This window comes from Lampris incognitus, chromosome 16 (genome assembly GCF_029633865.1).
Source record: "Lampris incognitus isolate fLamInc1 chromosome 16, fLamInc1.hap2, whole genome shotgun sequence".
In the NCBI taxonomy this organism is placed as follows: Eukaryota; Metazoa; Chordata; class Actinopteri; order Lampriformes; family Lampridae; genus Lampris; species Lampris incognitus.
The window spans coordinates 38,760,762-38,775,935 of record NC_079226.1 but is presented as its reverse complement, the minus strand read 5'-3'; the positions used below and the strand labels follow the sequence as shown (position 1 = coordinate 38,775,935).

The following is a 15,174-nucleotide window of genomic DNA, read 5'->3' as shown; positions in this document are numbered from 1 at the left end:
GCTTTTGTGTCCGCATTGTTATTGTATTACTACTCTCTGAAGTGGTAAGGCTGCGTTTAGGGCTCAATTTAAAATGGATTTGGGCAGACTATCTGTGCTCTTTTGTTTGAGTTGGCCTCTCGATGGTCTCCTGCTTTCCTTCTGCTTCCCCCCCCCCCCTGCCTGTACAACATTTTGGACAGTGCTTAGTTTGGCAACATTGCATGCCCGCTGAGTGAGGTTTTGGTTCAGAGCTGTGTGCATTACCCCTGAAATTTCAGAAGGTCGCATTGTAGTTTCAAACTCACGATATTGGATGCTGCGGTCTACACCTAGTTCTGAAAACAAGCTTTTTTTTTTTGGTGGACCCCCGCCTTTTTTCTCCCCAATTGTACTTGACCAATCACCCCACTCTTCTGGGCTGTCCCGGTCACTGCTTCACCCCCTCTGCCGATCCGGGGAGGGCTGCAGACTCCGATACATGTGGAGTCGCCAGCCGCGTCTTTTCACCTGACAGTGAGGAGTTTCACCAGGGGGATGGAGCACATGGGAGGATCACGCTCTTCTCCCCCAGTTCCCCCTCCCCACCGAACAGGTGCTCTACCTACCAGAGGAGGTGCTAGTGCAGCGACCAGGACACATACCCACATCCGCCTTCCCACCCGCAGACACGGCCGATTGTGTCTGTAGGGACGTCCTACCAAGCTGGAGGTAACACGGGGACTCGAACTGGCGATCCCCCGTGTTGGTGGGCAACGGAATAGACCGCCACGCCACCCGAACGCCCCTGAAAATAAACTTTTAACGCTTGGAAATGGGCCCACAAGCCATGTTTTATTTTAAGCAAAACGAAATAATGTTATCGTCATTGTTCACACGGTGCTTTACAGACCTGAAAGTCTCGTGCATTTCCGAGCATGAGAAAGTATTTTCCAGCCCACCGCGCATAGATAACAAAAGGTCTAGTGATTACGCTGCTTCTAAAGAAGGAGCCAGAAACTCATTGAAGTCTCTCATAATAGAAGCATAATTTGAATACTCGCGGCCACATAAATTGAGGAAATGTCTTTTCTGCTGCAGAAACAGTGTGTATTTCTCCCTGTGAAATGTATGCGTGGTCTCACATACCTGTATGATAACGCGGTTATTCTACAAGAAAGGGAATATGAAATGATTTAGTAAAGCTTTGCGGCTGAATTGTCACTTTATTATGTTGTTACATTCATTATTCAGTTCTCACATGATACCTATTTGTAGTCGCTAATACATGTAATAAGTAAAATAAAAAACTCAGTCTAGTTAACTATGGATGCATTAATTATTACCATGATTTTGTTATTTCTAATAAATTGGTATAATTTACACTAAAGTTAAAAATGGGTTCTATTCATTTGTTTGAACATCTCTCTCGTCTCTGTATTTGGTTTTCTAAATTTAAGTTAAAAGCTTATAATTTCTCACAAGAGACGAACGCTTTGAGGAAAAACCTGATGTGAACTCTGTATTTTCTGTCTGTTATGTTTAGGTGGCGTGTGGAGAAATAGTGCAGCTCAGTGCTGGATCCCAGAGGGACCGTCAGTGTGGTAAGGACCCTTGAGACAAAGGAAGTTGCATGGAGGGCTCAAGGCCGGTAAAACCGGGGTCATGTGCCTGCCGCTGGTTGGGGTTGGTCTTTGTAGCTGTAGCCTTCCTGTGTGCGGAGGCCCGTACCACTCCAAGTCCTTCGCTTACTTCCAGCAATGCCACTTGTGAGGGGAACTCTAAGTGCAAGCCGGGGATCATCCTGCCCATCTGGTATCCCGAGGATCCCTCGATGGGAGACAAGATTGCTCGGGTCATTGTATACTTTGTGGCTCTTATCTACATGTTCTTGGGTGTGTCGATCATCGCTGACCGCTTCATGGCAGCAATTGAGGTCATCACATCCCAGGAGAAGGAGGTTGTTATCAAGAGGCCCAACGGGGAGACAACTACCACCACTATCCGGGTGTGGAATGAGACCGTCTCCAACCTCACCCTCATGGCCTTGGGCTCATCTACCCCTGAGATCCTGCTCTCTGTCATTGAGGTCTGTGGACATGAGTTCAAAGCTGGTGAGCTGGGGCCTTCCACCATTGTGGGCAGTGCTGCCTTCAATATGTTCATCATCATTGGCCTTTGTGTGTCTGTGATTCCCCAAGGAGAGGTCCGTAAGGTCAAACACCTCCGAGTGTTCTTTGTCACGGCAGGCTGGAGCATCTTTGCATATATCTGGCTGTACATGATCCTGGCTGTGTTCTCGCCCAATGTCGTCCAAATCTGGGAGGGACTGCTAACGCTGGCCTTCTTCCCCATCTGTGTAATCCTGGCCTGGGTGGCTGACCGACGGCTGCTCTTCTACAAGTTCATGCACAAGAAGTATCGCACTGACAAGCACAGGGGTGTCATCATTGAGACAGAGACCGACCGTTCCAAAGGAATTGAGATGGATGGCAAGATGGTCAACTCACACTTTGTGGATGGAGGTGCTGCTAGCAATCTTATTGGACTGATTGAAGGCAAGGAGGTGGACGAGTCGCGACGCGACATGATTCGTATCCTAAAGGACCTGAAGCAGAAGCACCCAGAAAAGGAGTTGGACCAACTGGTTGAGATGGCAAACTACTACGCCCTGTCTCACCAGCAAAAGAGCCGTGCCTTCTACCGTATTCAGGCGACACGGATGATGACCGGCGCAGGCAATATTCTGAAGAAACATGTAGCAGAGCAGGCTAAGAGGAGCGCCAGCGTGCAGGAAGTGCATGTCGAGGAGCCTGAGGAGTATGTGTCTCGAATTGCTTTTGAGCCTGCTGTCTACCAGTGCCTAGAAAACTGTGGTGCCGCCCTACTGACGATCACCAGGAAGGGCGGCGATGTCAACAAGACCATCTACGTGGATTATAAGACAGAGGACGGCTCAGCAAATGCTGGGGCTGACTACGAATTCACTGAGGGTACAGTGGTGTTCAAACCTGGGGAGATGGTTAAGGAAATCAGCATTGGCATCATCGATGATGACATCTTTGAGGAGGATGAGCACTTTTTTGTGCGCCTTAGCAACCTACGTGTACTGGAGACAGAAGATGAAGTGCTTTCCCCAAACAGTCTACCATACCCTAAGGCTATGCTGGGCTTCCCCACCGTGGCCACCGTCACCATCCTCGATGATGACCACTCGGGTATCTTCACTTTTGAGAGCGACTCGGTGCATGTGAGTGAGAGCATAGGCATTATGGAGGTGAAAGTGCTGAGGACTTCTGGAGCGAGGGGGACAGTCATTGTTCCCTATCGTACAGTGGAGGGACTGGCCAAAGGAGGTGGGGAAGACTTTGAGGACACCTATGGAGAGCTGGAGTTTAAAAACGATGAGACCTGGTAAGTGGACCTTTTTGTTTTCTTGACTAGTTTGGGCTTGTCGTTGGGACAGAATCACTCTCTTTTTTAACTGGGTATAAATGTGCGCGTTGGCCATTTCATTTGTCTATCCATATTACCCATTCTGTCAGCCAGTATTTGCTTGTTTTTTGTAATTACTCGAGGCTATTAAAAGTGAAGAGCTTTTTGGAGTCATAGATGATTAAGTTTCTGTGTGTTTGCTTGTATATGCGCCCAGCTGTTATTGATGCTTTGTTTTGGTAATTGGACAGCATCAAACCTACAATGAAATTATCAGACGGTATTTTCTAGTTTGGCAGGTACACAACTCAATTCAGAGTTAGTTTTTAATGCAGATCTTTTTCATCTACGTCGAGACATTATAATGACTTGTCTCCTTTGGTCCTTGGCATTATTTAATAATAACATTCTCCAACAGTGACGTCGGCAACAACTTCACATGCTGTTTGCACAATTCACTTGATGCATTTCTGAAGCACTCTTCTATCCGTGGTGGGATGGCGTTTCACCTTAGCCGTAGGATGACTCGCACGTAGGCGTACACTCTCTATATCCCCTTGTTTTCCCTGTCAAGAGACTTTGCACTCATCACAGCACTTTGATAGCAATCCTGTGTTGCATGCCATTGGGATTCAACCCTGGGATTCGTCACACAGCTACGGAGACGGAAGTTCTCAAACAACCCCCTTCCCCTTCTCTAATCCCCTCATTTGTTTTGTGGTGCTCGGTTGAGCCCCAGCGTTCTTCCTTTTCTGTCTGTTTTTAACAGATTGTTTTCATGGTACTCCTGCTGTATTTGTCACTGTTTAGCAGCTGAGAAACATAGAAGAGCACGAGAGAGAGATGAAATGATGTGCAATAAAGGTCAAGGTCCTTACACAGACTTACACCATCACGGGTGTACTGTGGTGGGGAGAAACCGGCGCTACCAGACAACTCCATAGATAAACCTTTGAGTCCCAAAGGGGCCAGACATGCTGAAACGCTTGCACTTTGGATGTGAGATGCTTTTGATTAAAGCATACACACAAATTTATGTCTTTCATGCAGCACCACACTGCCACAACAACAGGATGTGCACTAGAATGGTAATGCAGCGTAGCTTTTCCTTGTGGCAATAATATTTACATAGGTAAATAAGAGTACGATAGTGCTCATATGCAGGGTCCTATTCCAGAACATTTCATATTCATTTGGCGGAATTTTTTTTTCACCCCAATTGTACTTGGCCAATTTTACCCCACTCTTCTGAGCCGTCCTGGTCGCTGCTCCACCCCCTCTGCTGATCCGGGGAGGGCTGCAGACTACCACATTCCTCCTCCGATACATGTGGAGTCGCCAGCCGCTTCTTTTTACCTGACAGTGAGGAGTTTCACCAGGGGGACGTAGTGCGTGGGAGGATCACGCTATTCCCCCCAGTTCCCCTTCCCCCCTGACCAGGCGCCCCAACCAACCAGAGGATGCACTAGTGCAGCGACTAGGACACTTACCCACATCCGGCTTCCCACCCGCAGACATGGCCAATTGTGTCTGTAGGGACAGCCGACCAAGCCGGAGGTAACACGGGGATTCGAATCAGCGATCCCCGTGTTGGTAGGCAACGGAATAGACCACTACGCTACCTGGACGCCCCATTTTGGCCAAATCTTAAACCTGATATTCATCAGACAGTATTTCAAAACCAATCCTCACAACACGTCTATTTTGTATGAATCATCATTATGAGAACAGTAACCTATGAAATGTTTTCCTCTTATTCTAGCTTACATTTGCATGAGAGCAGATGACTTTTTTTTTCTTCAAAGAGTGGATATTTTACCTTGGAGTGAACCTGACATATGTTGTATCATGTTGCTGTCATTTTTCCCACACCACGATCTGCCACTATGTGGTTTGAGAGGATGCTCCATGAGAAATATCAATTTGTTTCTTTCACAGATTGGATGTCTCACATGTTAGAGTGCAGGGGCTAAATCAAAGTGACATGTGTCAATGACCCCCACCCCCACCCCCCACCCCCAACAGTGGGGACCCACTCAGAATGTGCTCGCTGACTGGCAGGGTCTGTGCTCCAGGATTTGGACCCCTAGGGGTTGGGGCAGTCCAGGAAATCAGTGAGTCTGAGTAGGTCTGAGTAATCAGCGGGCTCCGGGGGCCTTTGGAGCGCCTCCCGGAGGCTCCACTTTACTCGTGTGTGAGGTGAGGTATGCTTTTGGTCCAGGGCTGGGGTGCTGCTGGGAGGATAGAGGAGAGACGGAAAGAGACACTATTATTAGGAGAGTGCTGTGATGTTGTAGGCATTGTGAAGGAATCTTGGTCTATTGATCTGCTCATTGTGTTGGGCATTGTGCTGCGAGTTTGATTCTCCTACACTGCACTGCTCCGGGGTGTAAGAGTGCAGAAGTTGACACACTGTGAATTGATAAACAGCAGCAAACACTGAGAAGAATCAGATGCTGTGGTCAGATAATTATCGCCTCTGACCGTTTCAGATAAACACGAAGGGTCTGTGCTAGATTAATTCTGCACTTTTCTCATCCAGATCTGTCTGTATTAAGGATGTAAGGACACGTGGAGACATGAATGCTAGTATTTTGGGGGGTCAATGCTCATCATGCCAAGCTGTTCCAAATAAACAGGAATGAGCCACGCCAAGTAAATCCAGGCCAGTTCTCTTGCAGCGCTGTCCATTTCTGAATCAGATGTTTGTGATGAGCTGACACCCTGCCTAGAATTGTGTGGTAATCAAAGTACAAGTTGTCGATGACGTGTCAGGTTGAGCAGCTGTCACAGGTCAAATATTCTGAGTTGTGATCTGGACTAAAATCAGACGGCCACTTTGTCATAGCTGTCAATATAAAACGCTGCCATTTGGAGCGATTCCAGTAACTTTGCAAAGTATTCACCCATGAAGGTTGTAATAATATAGAAAAGGCAATAGCAAACACTTGAATCAGTACAGTAAATGTAATTTGTCTGCGTAACATGGGTGGAGGGAGAGAGGTTGTAGTGAAAGTATAGGGACACACAAACACACACACACACACACGCATATATATATATATATATATATATATATATATATATATATATATATACTATATATAGCGTTTTTTTCTGGAAGCCATCAATGGCGTTGGTAAGAGTACTCAACACATGAGCGGAATATTAAGATAGATGTAGGAAAAATACTATGGATTTTTCCTGTTAATCCCTGGTGTGGATTAGTTTTTCCTACACACACACACACACACACACACACACACACACACACACACATATATATATATATATATATATATATATATATATATATATATAAGTGAGAGGGTATGTTTGTTTGTTCACTCAAAACTCCAGAAATACTCATTGTTGAACAAAAAGAAAGGTATCTTTAGGATCAGCACTTTACAGGGATTGCACAGTTTGAAAAATATTTCAGAAACCAAGTAAAAAATATTTGATTTATTTGCGAAATTGAGTTTATTTTATGGCAATGTGCGGCGGCGGCAGCCAAGACTGTATGTTTGTATGTTCGCTTAAAACTCCAGAAATACTCGTTGTAGAACAAAAAGAAAGGTATCTTTATAATCAGCACTTTCCAAGGATTGCACAGTTTGAAAAATATTTCAAAAACCAAGTAAAAAATATTTGATTTATTTGCGAAATTGAGTTTATTTTATGGCAATGTGCGGCGGCAGCAGCCAAGACTGTATGTTTGTATGTTCGCTTAAAACTCCAGAAATACTCATTGTAGAACAAGAAGAAAGGTATCTTTATAATCAGCACTTTACAGGGATTGCACAGTTTGAAAAATATTTCAGAGACCAAGTAAAAAATATTTGATTTATTTGCGAAATTGAGTTTATTTTATGGCAATGTGCGGCGGCGGCAGCCAAGACTGTATGTTTGTATGTTCACTTAAAACTCCAGAAATACTCATTGTAGAACAAAAAGAAAGGTATCTTTAGGATCAGCACTTTCCAGGGATTGCACAGTTTGAAAAATATTTCAGAAACCAAGTAAAAAATATTTGATTTATTTGCGAAATTGGGTTTATTTTATGGCAATGTGCGGCGGCGGCAGCCAAGACTGTATGTTTGTATGTTCGCTTAAAACTCCAGAAATACTCATTGTAGAACAAGAAGAAAGGTATCTTTATAATCAGCACTTTCCAGGGATTGCACAGTTCAAAAAATATTTCAAAAACCAAGTAAAATTTTTTATTTATTTGCGGAAGAGGCATTCCAACGATGCTTTGTGGAGACTTCCGGCTAATCCTTTCAGTGGTCAAGGAAGGCACTACACCTAACATGGTCAATGTTAGCCTTAAGGCGCGGAACGGGGTTTACCCTGAGGCGCTTGAGTACTGAGCGTTTAATGCACACATTGGCAAAGAAGCTTGATGAATGGATTGAATGGATTGATGAATGAATTATGACACTTGACAGTTTTCGTTAATAACATTCGTTTATTAGACATTCGTTTATCACATGTGTCACATCATAAATTATCCCATATTCCATCATAGATCATATTGTAAAGATCAGATCGTGTTGGTTGTTTTGGTGAGAACATTTTCCCTGGGCACAGTATGAGTTATGCAGGGAACAACAGGATCTCCCATAGGTTTCAAAAGAAATGCCTATTGCTTGGCGAGACGGTCTTTCGAACGAGGGGGGAGCCTGTTTGCGGCTGAACTTACAGAGGTACTTTTGAGTAATCTGCTTAATTTGTGCCTGCTCCACGCGGGTGCCGTGCCAGCTGTCTAACCCTATGCCCCAACCAGAAGAAGAAAAGAGGTTTTTCTTTCTCCTGGGGGATTCATAAAAGTAAATCAAATGAATTGAAAATTCGGCATTGAATAATGTATGTGGAGTACTGATGAATGCCGTGTAGATAAGCACGCACAATCATGTGAGCTACTATTCAATTAAGCTGTAAAGCATTGCAGATTGTTCATGTGCATGAACACACACAAAAATTTATGTGACCCCCCCCCACACACACACACCCCTGATGCCCCCGAGGCGCATGGATGCTTTACACAGCGGCAGCCGAGACCACCTCCCCAACAATCACCGGAGATTTCCATAATTACCGTGGGATAGTGATGAATTCGATTCCGCGCGCATTCACAGAAAAAAGGGAAAGACAAAGAGGAGCAGCTGAAGTGACAGCTTCATCAAGAAGGGGGTACTAGAAGATTCATGAGAACATTTCCATTCTGAGAGGGGGGGAAAAAATGAAAGGGAATGAATGTTTAGAATATTCATTAAAGGCTTAATAACGCTGATGTTTCTTCCGCTGCCTTGAAAGCTCCCCTCGGGGTTGTGCTCACGGTCAGGACGCGGAAATATATAGGATTTACTCGCTGCCGGCGGCTTTGTGAGCCACATGTAATTGCTGGCTTGGCTGGAGACCGACAGCGGTCGTGTGGATTCCCATTTAGAGGTAGCTGGGAAAACAGACGCGCAAACAAACACGAGGATTCCCCTCCTCGGCACGAGGTTCAGGCGGTCTCCTCTTCATTATTCGCTCCGACTAAACGAGAGCGGAGCTCCCTGACTAAAGGGTAGGGACCCTTTCTGATGTCCTTTAGGACAATTAGGCAGCATTCTGCCTCGGTTCCCTTACGCCGCCTCGCCGCCCGCTTTACGAGATACTGCCGCTCAGTCTCTTGTGACACACTTAGGGTCCATTGTTGTCAACCGCGGTGAGAATTTATGACCGTCCTGGAATACGTCACTTCACATCTTGGCCTGACAATAGTTCTTAGCATCAAGGGTGAAGTTTAATAGTTTTTTTTTTCTGTGGCGGTGGCGGCTGTGAGCTAATGGATAGAAAGTTCATCAAGGCAGCACCATCCATCCATCCATTATCTGAACCGCTTATCCTGCTCTCAGGGTCGCGGCGATGCGGGAGCCTATCCCAGCAGTCATTTGGCGGCAGGCGGGGAGAGACACCCTGGACAGGCCGCCAGGCCATCACAGGGCCCACACACACCTAGGGACAATTCCGTACAGCCGAGTCACCTGACCTACATGTCTTTGGACTGTGGCAGGAAACCGGAGCGCCCGGAGGAAACCCACGCAGACACGGGGAGAACATGCAAACTCCACACAGAGGACAACCGCCAATGACCCAGCAAGGTTGGACTACCCCGGGCCTCGAACCCGGGACCTTCTTGCTATGAGGCGACCGCACTAACCACCGCGCCACCGTGCCGCCCTCAAGGCAGCACGAGCGTCTTAAAAAGTATCTTAAGTAGGCTATTATGGCCTAGCCTACTTAAGATGAAGCCTACTTAAGGTGGAGACTTGTTTGGCGTAAAACGCTTTGCAGCCGGGAGTGGCACGGACAGGATATTTCCAGATGGTTCAGGAAGAGTGCGTTAGCTGCCTGGAATAATGAATGGCTAAACGGGTTTGGGGGGGAGGGGGACCTCTCTTCCTTTTGACCCAGGGAAGACAACACAGCTGTCAGGTGGAGAAACGCCGTCTCCCGAGAGGCGGATGTTCAACTAGGCGCCTCTGAATTCCTAAACAAACGTACGGTGTGTGGCGAACGGGCTGGAATCATCTAATGGGGGGAACGCGGCAGGGCTGTGTGAGCATGACTCCCCAGCACATGGTTTTATGAATCGCATCGGGTATCCGGTTATATATATAGTGGGTTATCCTCTGGTCACGACAAGAGGTATGGTTTTAACCTTACCCTGACCACTCTTGAGCCACCGTACCCCCCAACCTTCACACGCATGTGGAGAATGTGTAGACGTCACCTTGCCTGGCTCGCCGGCGGGCTGAACACATGTCCACATTTATCCTTGGTCCTGCTGACGGCTGAGCTTTTCCCTGCCAGCAGTCTCCGGCCTGCCCCGGAATAAACCTTGCAGCCAACCCGAGCAGGCCGCCGCACCGCCGGCTCTCTGGCCAAGTCCGCCTCCAGCGTCTATCTCCTTATTCAGCCCGCACTCCTGCTCCCGCTGCACGGTTTGAAATGTTAAAGCTCAAAATCCCACTTTTACAGACTTCACGGCCATTTGCAAGCCCTTTTATTCTTGTATTGCGTTCGTTTCTTGCCCTTTTGTATGTCTTCAAATTCACATTTTGTACTCTCCCCCCCCCCCCTCCCCTTTTCTCCCCAATTGAATTTGGCCAATTACCCCACTCTCCCGAGCCGCCCCCGGCCGCTGCTCCACCGCCTCTGCCGATCCGAGGGGGGCTGCAGACTACCACGTGCCTCCTCCCATACACGTGGAGTTTCCAGCCGCTCCTTTCCACCTGACAGTGAGGAATTTCGCCAGGGGGACGTAGCACGTGGGAGGATCACGCTACTCCCCCCCCCCCCCCAAAACAGACGCGCTGATCAACCAGAGGAGGAGCTAGGACACATACCCACATCCGGCTTCCACCCGCAGACACGGCCAATTGTGTCTGTAGGGACGCCCGACCAAGCCGGAGGTAACACGGGGATTCGAACCGGCGATCCCCCATGTTGGTAGGCAACAGAATAGACCGCTATGCCACCTGGGCGCCCCACTTTTCGCTCTTCTGTTGTTTCATCCATGTATATTTCACCTTTTCCTGCTTTGTTAAGCACACCACCACCACCACCACCATCATCATCATCATCATCATCATCATCATCAGGTCGAGTGCTCTCGGATGTAAAACACTTTGCTGCAGTTGTTCTGAAAGGTGCTTTATTAAGTTTATTACGTCATCGTTAAACACCGGCACCGGCAAAACTACCAGCAACCAAAAAGAAAAAGTTTTAAGCGAGCGAGTGGAGCGAAGGACTTCATTCGGAAAGGCGGGGGCCGTAATGTGGGGTAATATGGCACTGCTTACAGCCTCCGTGGTAATTATTGGCGTGAAGATTGCATTAAATTATTCTGCGAAGCCACAGGAGGCTGTGAACTCGGGTCAGTAGCTGTATGGAGCTGCTCCATCTCTTATCAGCCTGTGCAGGGGGCGGGGTACCACCTTTCCATCCGCCGTCATCCGCTTTCTGCTCCCAGAAATTACTGCCGCCTTCGTGCACACACACACACACACACACACACACACACACACACACACACACACACACACCATGTCACCCTATCCTTGTGGGGACCCCTCATTTACTACATTCATCCCCTAGTCCTTAACTCTAACTTTACTCATCATGTCTAACCTGAACCTGAACCTAACCCTGACCTGAACCTAACCCTGACCTGAACCTAACCCTGACCTTAACCTAACCCTGACCTTAACCTAACCCTGATTCTAACCTAACCCTGACCTGAACCTAACCCTGACCTGAACCTAACCCTGACCTTAACCTAACCCTGATTCTAACCTGACCCTAACCCTGACCTGACCCTAACCCTGACCTGAACCTAACCCCTGACCTTAACCTAACCCTGATTCTAACCTGACCCTAACTCTGACCTGACCCTAACCCTGACCTTACCTAACCCTGACCTGAACCTAACCCTGACCTTAACCTAACCCTGATTCTAACCTTAACCTAACCCTGACCTGAACCTATCCCTGACCTGAACCTAACCCTGATTCTAACCTTAACCTAACCCTGACCTGAACCTAACCCTGACCTGAACCTAACCCTGACCTGAACCTAACCGTGACCTTAACCTAACCCTGACCTTAACCTAACCCTGATTCTAACCTAACCCTGACCTTAACCTAACCCTGACCTGAACCTAACCCTGACCTGAACCTAACCCCGACCTGAACCTAACCCTGATTCTAACCTAACCCTGACCTGAACCTAACCCTGACCTGAACCTAACCCTGACCTTAACCTAACCCTGACCTGAACCTAACCCTGACCTTAACCTAACCCTGACCTGAACCTAACCCTGACCTTAACCTAACCCTGACCTGAACCTAACCCTGACCTTAACCTAACCCTGCCTGAACCTAACCCTGACCTTAACCTAACCCTGACCTGAACCTAACCCTGACCTGAACCTAACCCTGACCTGAACCTAACCCTGACCTGAACCTGACCTTAACCTAACCCTGACCTTAACCTAACCCTGACCTGAACCTAACCCTGATTCTAACCTGAACCCTAAACCCAGGTCCTGACCCTGAAATACACCCCTTTCCTCATGGGGACCCATAAAATGTCCCCACAGGGTAGGTAGTCTCTGGTTTTTCGTCCCCCATTAGGATAGAAAAACCTAGTTCACACACACAGACACACACACACACACACACACACACACACACACACACACACACACACACACACACACACACACACACACACACACACACCAGTTTTGAGTGGTGATAAAACATGCTGCCCTGCGTTTGTTCCTCCAGTTGAGGGAAGCAATTAAGTGAAAGCTTATTTATAACACAATTCAGTGAAGGGTGTGTTGCCGGCCTGCCGGCTCCCTCATAACGTGTGTGTGTGTGTGTTGGTGTGTGTGTGTGTGTGTGTGTGTGTGTGTGTGTGTGTGTGTAAATCCAATCGCACTGTATATTCATGCTCCCTAAATGTCTGCGGCCTAACCGGGTCAGGATTTAGGTAAGTACATCAGTCTCGACTGCGGGGTGAGCGAGAATGCCCGTGGAAGGCATTTGCACAAAATAAGCAGTGCGTTTGTGTTTGATTTCTTTCCAATAAAAAAAAGAGATAGATGGAGGTCCTTTTTATTTGATAAAATGTTCCCTCCTAACAGCCTCTGTATATTTGAGGTTTTGAGCGGTGAACTTGAGGCACTTTTCCCAGCAGAATGAATCATCTTTGATTGGTTTTTAGCAATTTGGAACAAACAGTGGCGGCACGGTGCTGCAGTGGTTAGGGCGGTCGCCTCACAGCAAAACGGTCCTGGGGTTCGAGCCCCGGGGTAGTCCAACCTTGGGGGGTCGTCCTCTGTGTGGAGTTTGCATGTTCTCCCCGTGTCTGCGTGGGTTTCCTCTGGGGGCTCTGGTTTCCTCCCACAGTCCAAAGACATGCAGGTCAGGTGAATCGGCCGTACTGAATTGTCCCTAGGTGTGAATCTGTGTGTGTGTGTGTGTGTGTGTGTGTCCTGTGATGGCCTGGCGGCCTGTCCAGGGCTCCAGCATCCAGTATCCCCGCGACCCTGATTGGAGGAAGTGGCTTGGATAATGGATGGATGGATGGAACAAACACTCTGCCCCTGCAGGCAAAGTAACTGCTGCTCCTTGACTTTTCTCACGACAGAAGAAAACTTTATTCTGACCGGAGACTGCGTTTGGCTTCGTACTTAAACATGTTGTAACGACCACGGATGACTGGACTCGCTAGCCCATTGGCTAACGGGTCGGACCCGTTAGTTGACTGGTTAATGTAGTCCGCCCGTGGTGCAGAAGACTCGGGTTTGCGTCCCGGCTGTGGCGGTTCCCGGCTGCCCCCTGAATTCGCTACAACATTTTATCAGTAGCACATTATACTACTACTACTACTACAACTACTACTACTACTACTTTTGGCTGCTCCCGTTAGGGGGTGCCACAGCGGATCATCCGTTTCCACCTCTTCCTGTCTTCTGCGTCTTCCTCTGTCACACCAGCCACCTGCATGTCCTCCCTCACCACATCCATAAACCTCCTCTTTGGCCTTCCTCTTCTCCTCTTCCCTGGCAGCTCCATGTTCAGCATCCTTCTCCCAATATACCCAGCATCTCTCCTCCACACATGTCCAAGCCATCTCAGTCTTGTCTCTCTTGCTTTGTCTCCAAACCGTCCAACCTGAGCTGTCCCTCTAATGTACTCGTTCCTAATCCTGTCCTTCTTCATCACTCCCAATGAAAATCTTAGCATCTTCATCTCTGCCCCACCCTCCAGCTCCACCTCCTGTCTTTTCATCAGTGCCACTGTCTCCAAACCATACAACATAGCTTGTCTCACCACCATCTTGTAAACCTTCCCTTAACTCTTGCTGGTACCCTTCTGTCACAGAAGGGTAATTCCCATGTGACTGACAAACCACGTGGCCTCAATGGCCATCTCTGTCCCACTCCTCATGTGGGGTCGCTTTTCTGGTTTTTGTTCTTAAAAGAGGGATGAGGGAAGAGGTGTCCGGAGGAGGGGTGCAGGGCGTAAGCTCACGATGCCGAGCAAGGCACCCCTCCCGCCCCAGCACCCACCGGCGTACTTTGACAAAGGTCACGAGTATTCCCGGGCACCTTCCTCTGGGCACAGCACGGCGGCGTCGAGCCTAGAAATCAATACAGCTCGCGGTGAGAGGAGCGAAAGTTGCAGTGAGCGCACCTCGGGGGGCGGGGCAGGGGGGGGGGAGGTGCATGTGTGCATCTGATGGCTGTGGGGAGATGTGAGAAAAGCTGTCCGGGTAATAGCTTTCTGTTTTTTCACTTTTCTTTTCTGCCGTTGCCCCACTAAATTCCTGCCCGAGACAGTAATAGGAAAGCACATGGGCGGCGGCAAGCGTCTCGGCAAATTCCCGAACACGAGACGTAGCACATGGGAGATCACGCTATTCCCCCCCAGTTCCCCCCTCCCCCCCCCGAACAGGCGCTCTGACCGACCAGAGGAGGCGCTAGTGCAGCGACCAGGACACATACCCGCATCCGGCTTCCCACCCGCAGGACACGGCCAGTTGTGTCTGGAGGGACGCCCGACCAAGCCGGAGGTAACACGGGGATTCGAACCGGCGAGTCCCGTGTGTGATTTCCGCTTACGGTGCTCGGCGTCCGCCCGACACGCACAAGGCCTCGCCGAGCGAGCCTGAGAGCAGGTCAGGAGGGAGGTAAAGGTGACTGAGGATGCTGTA

At 48.4% G+C, this 15,174-nt stretch overlaps 1 protein-coding gene across 1 annotated transcript in view; it reads left to right on the top strand.

Moving 5' to 3' along the window:
- Positions 1-1,591: 1,591 nt before the first annotated feature.
- Positions 1,592-15,174, top strand: part of slc8a3 (solute carrier family 8 member 3) — a 120,745-nt gene continuing 107,162 nt past the window's right edge. The window contains exon 1 of the mRNA XM_056295455.1: positions 1,592-3,372. Coding sequence (XP_056151430.1) covers positions 1,592-3,372 — 1,781 coding nt within the window. The remainder of the gene's footprint in view (positions 3,373-15,174) is intronic.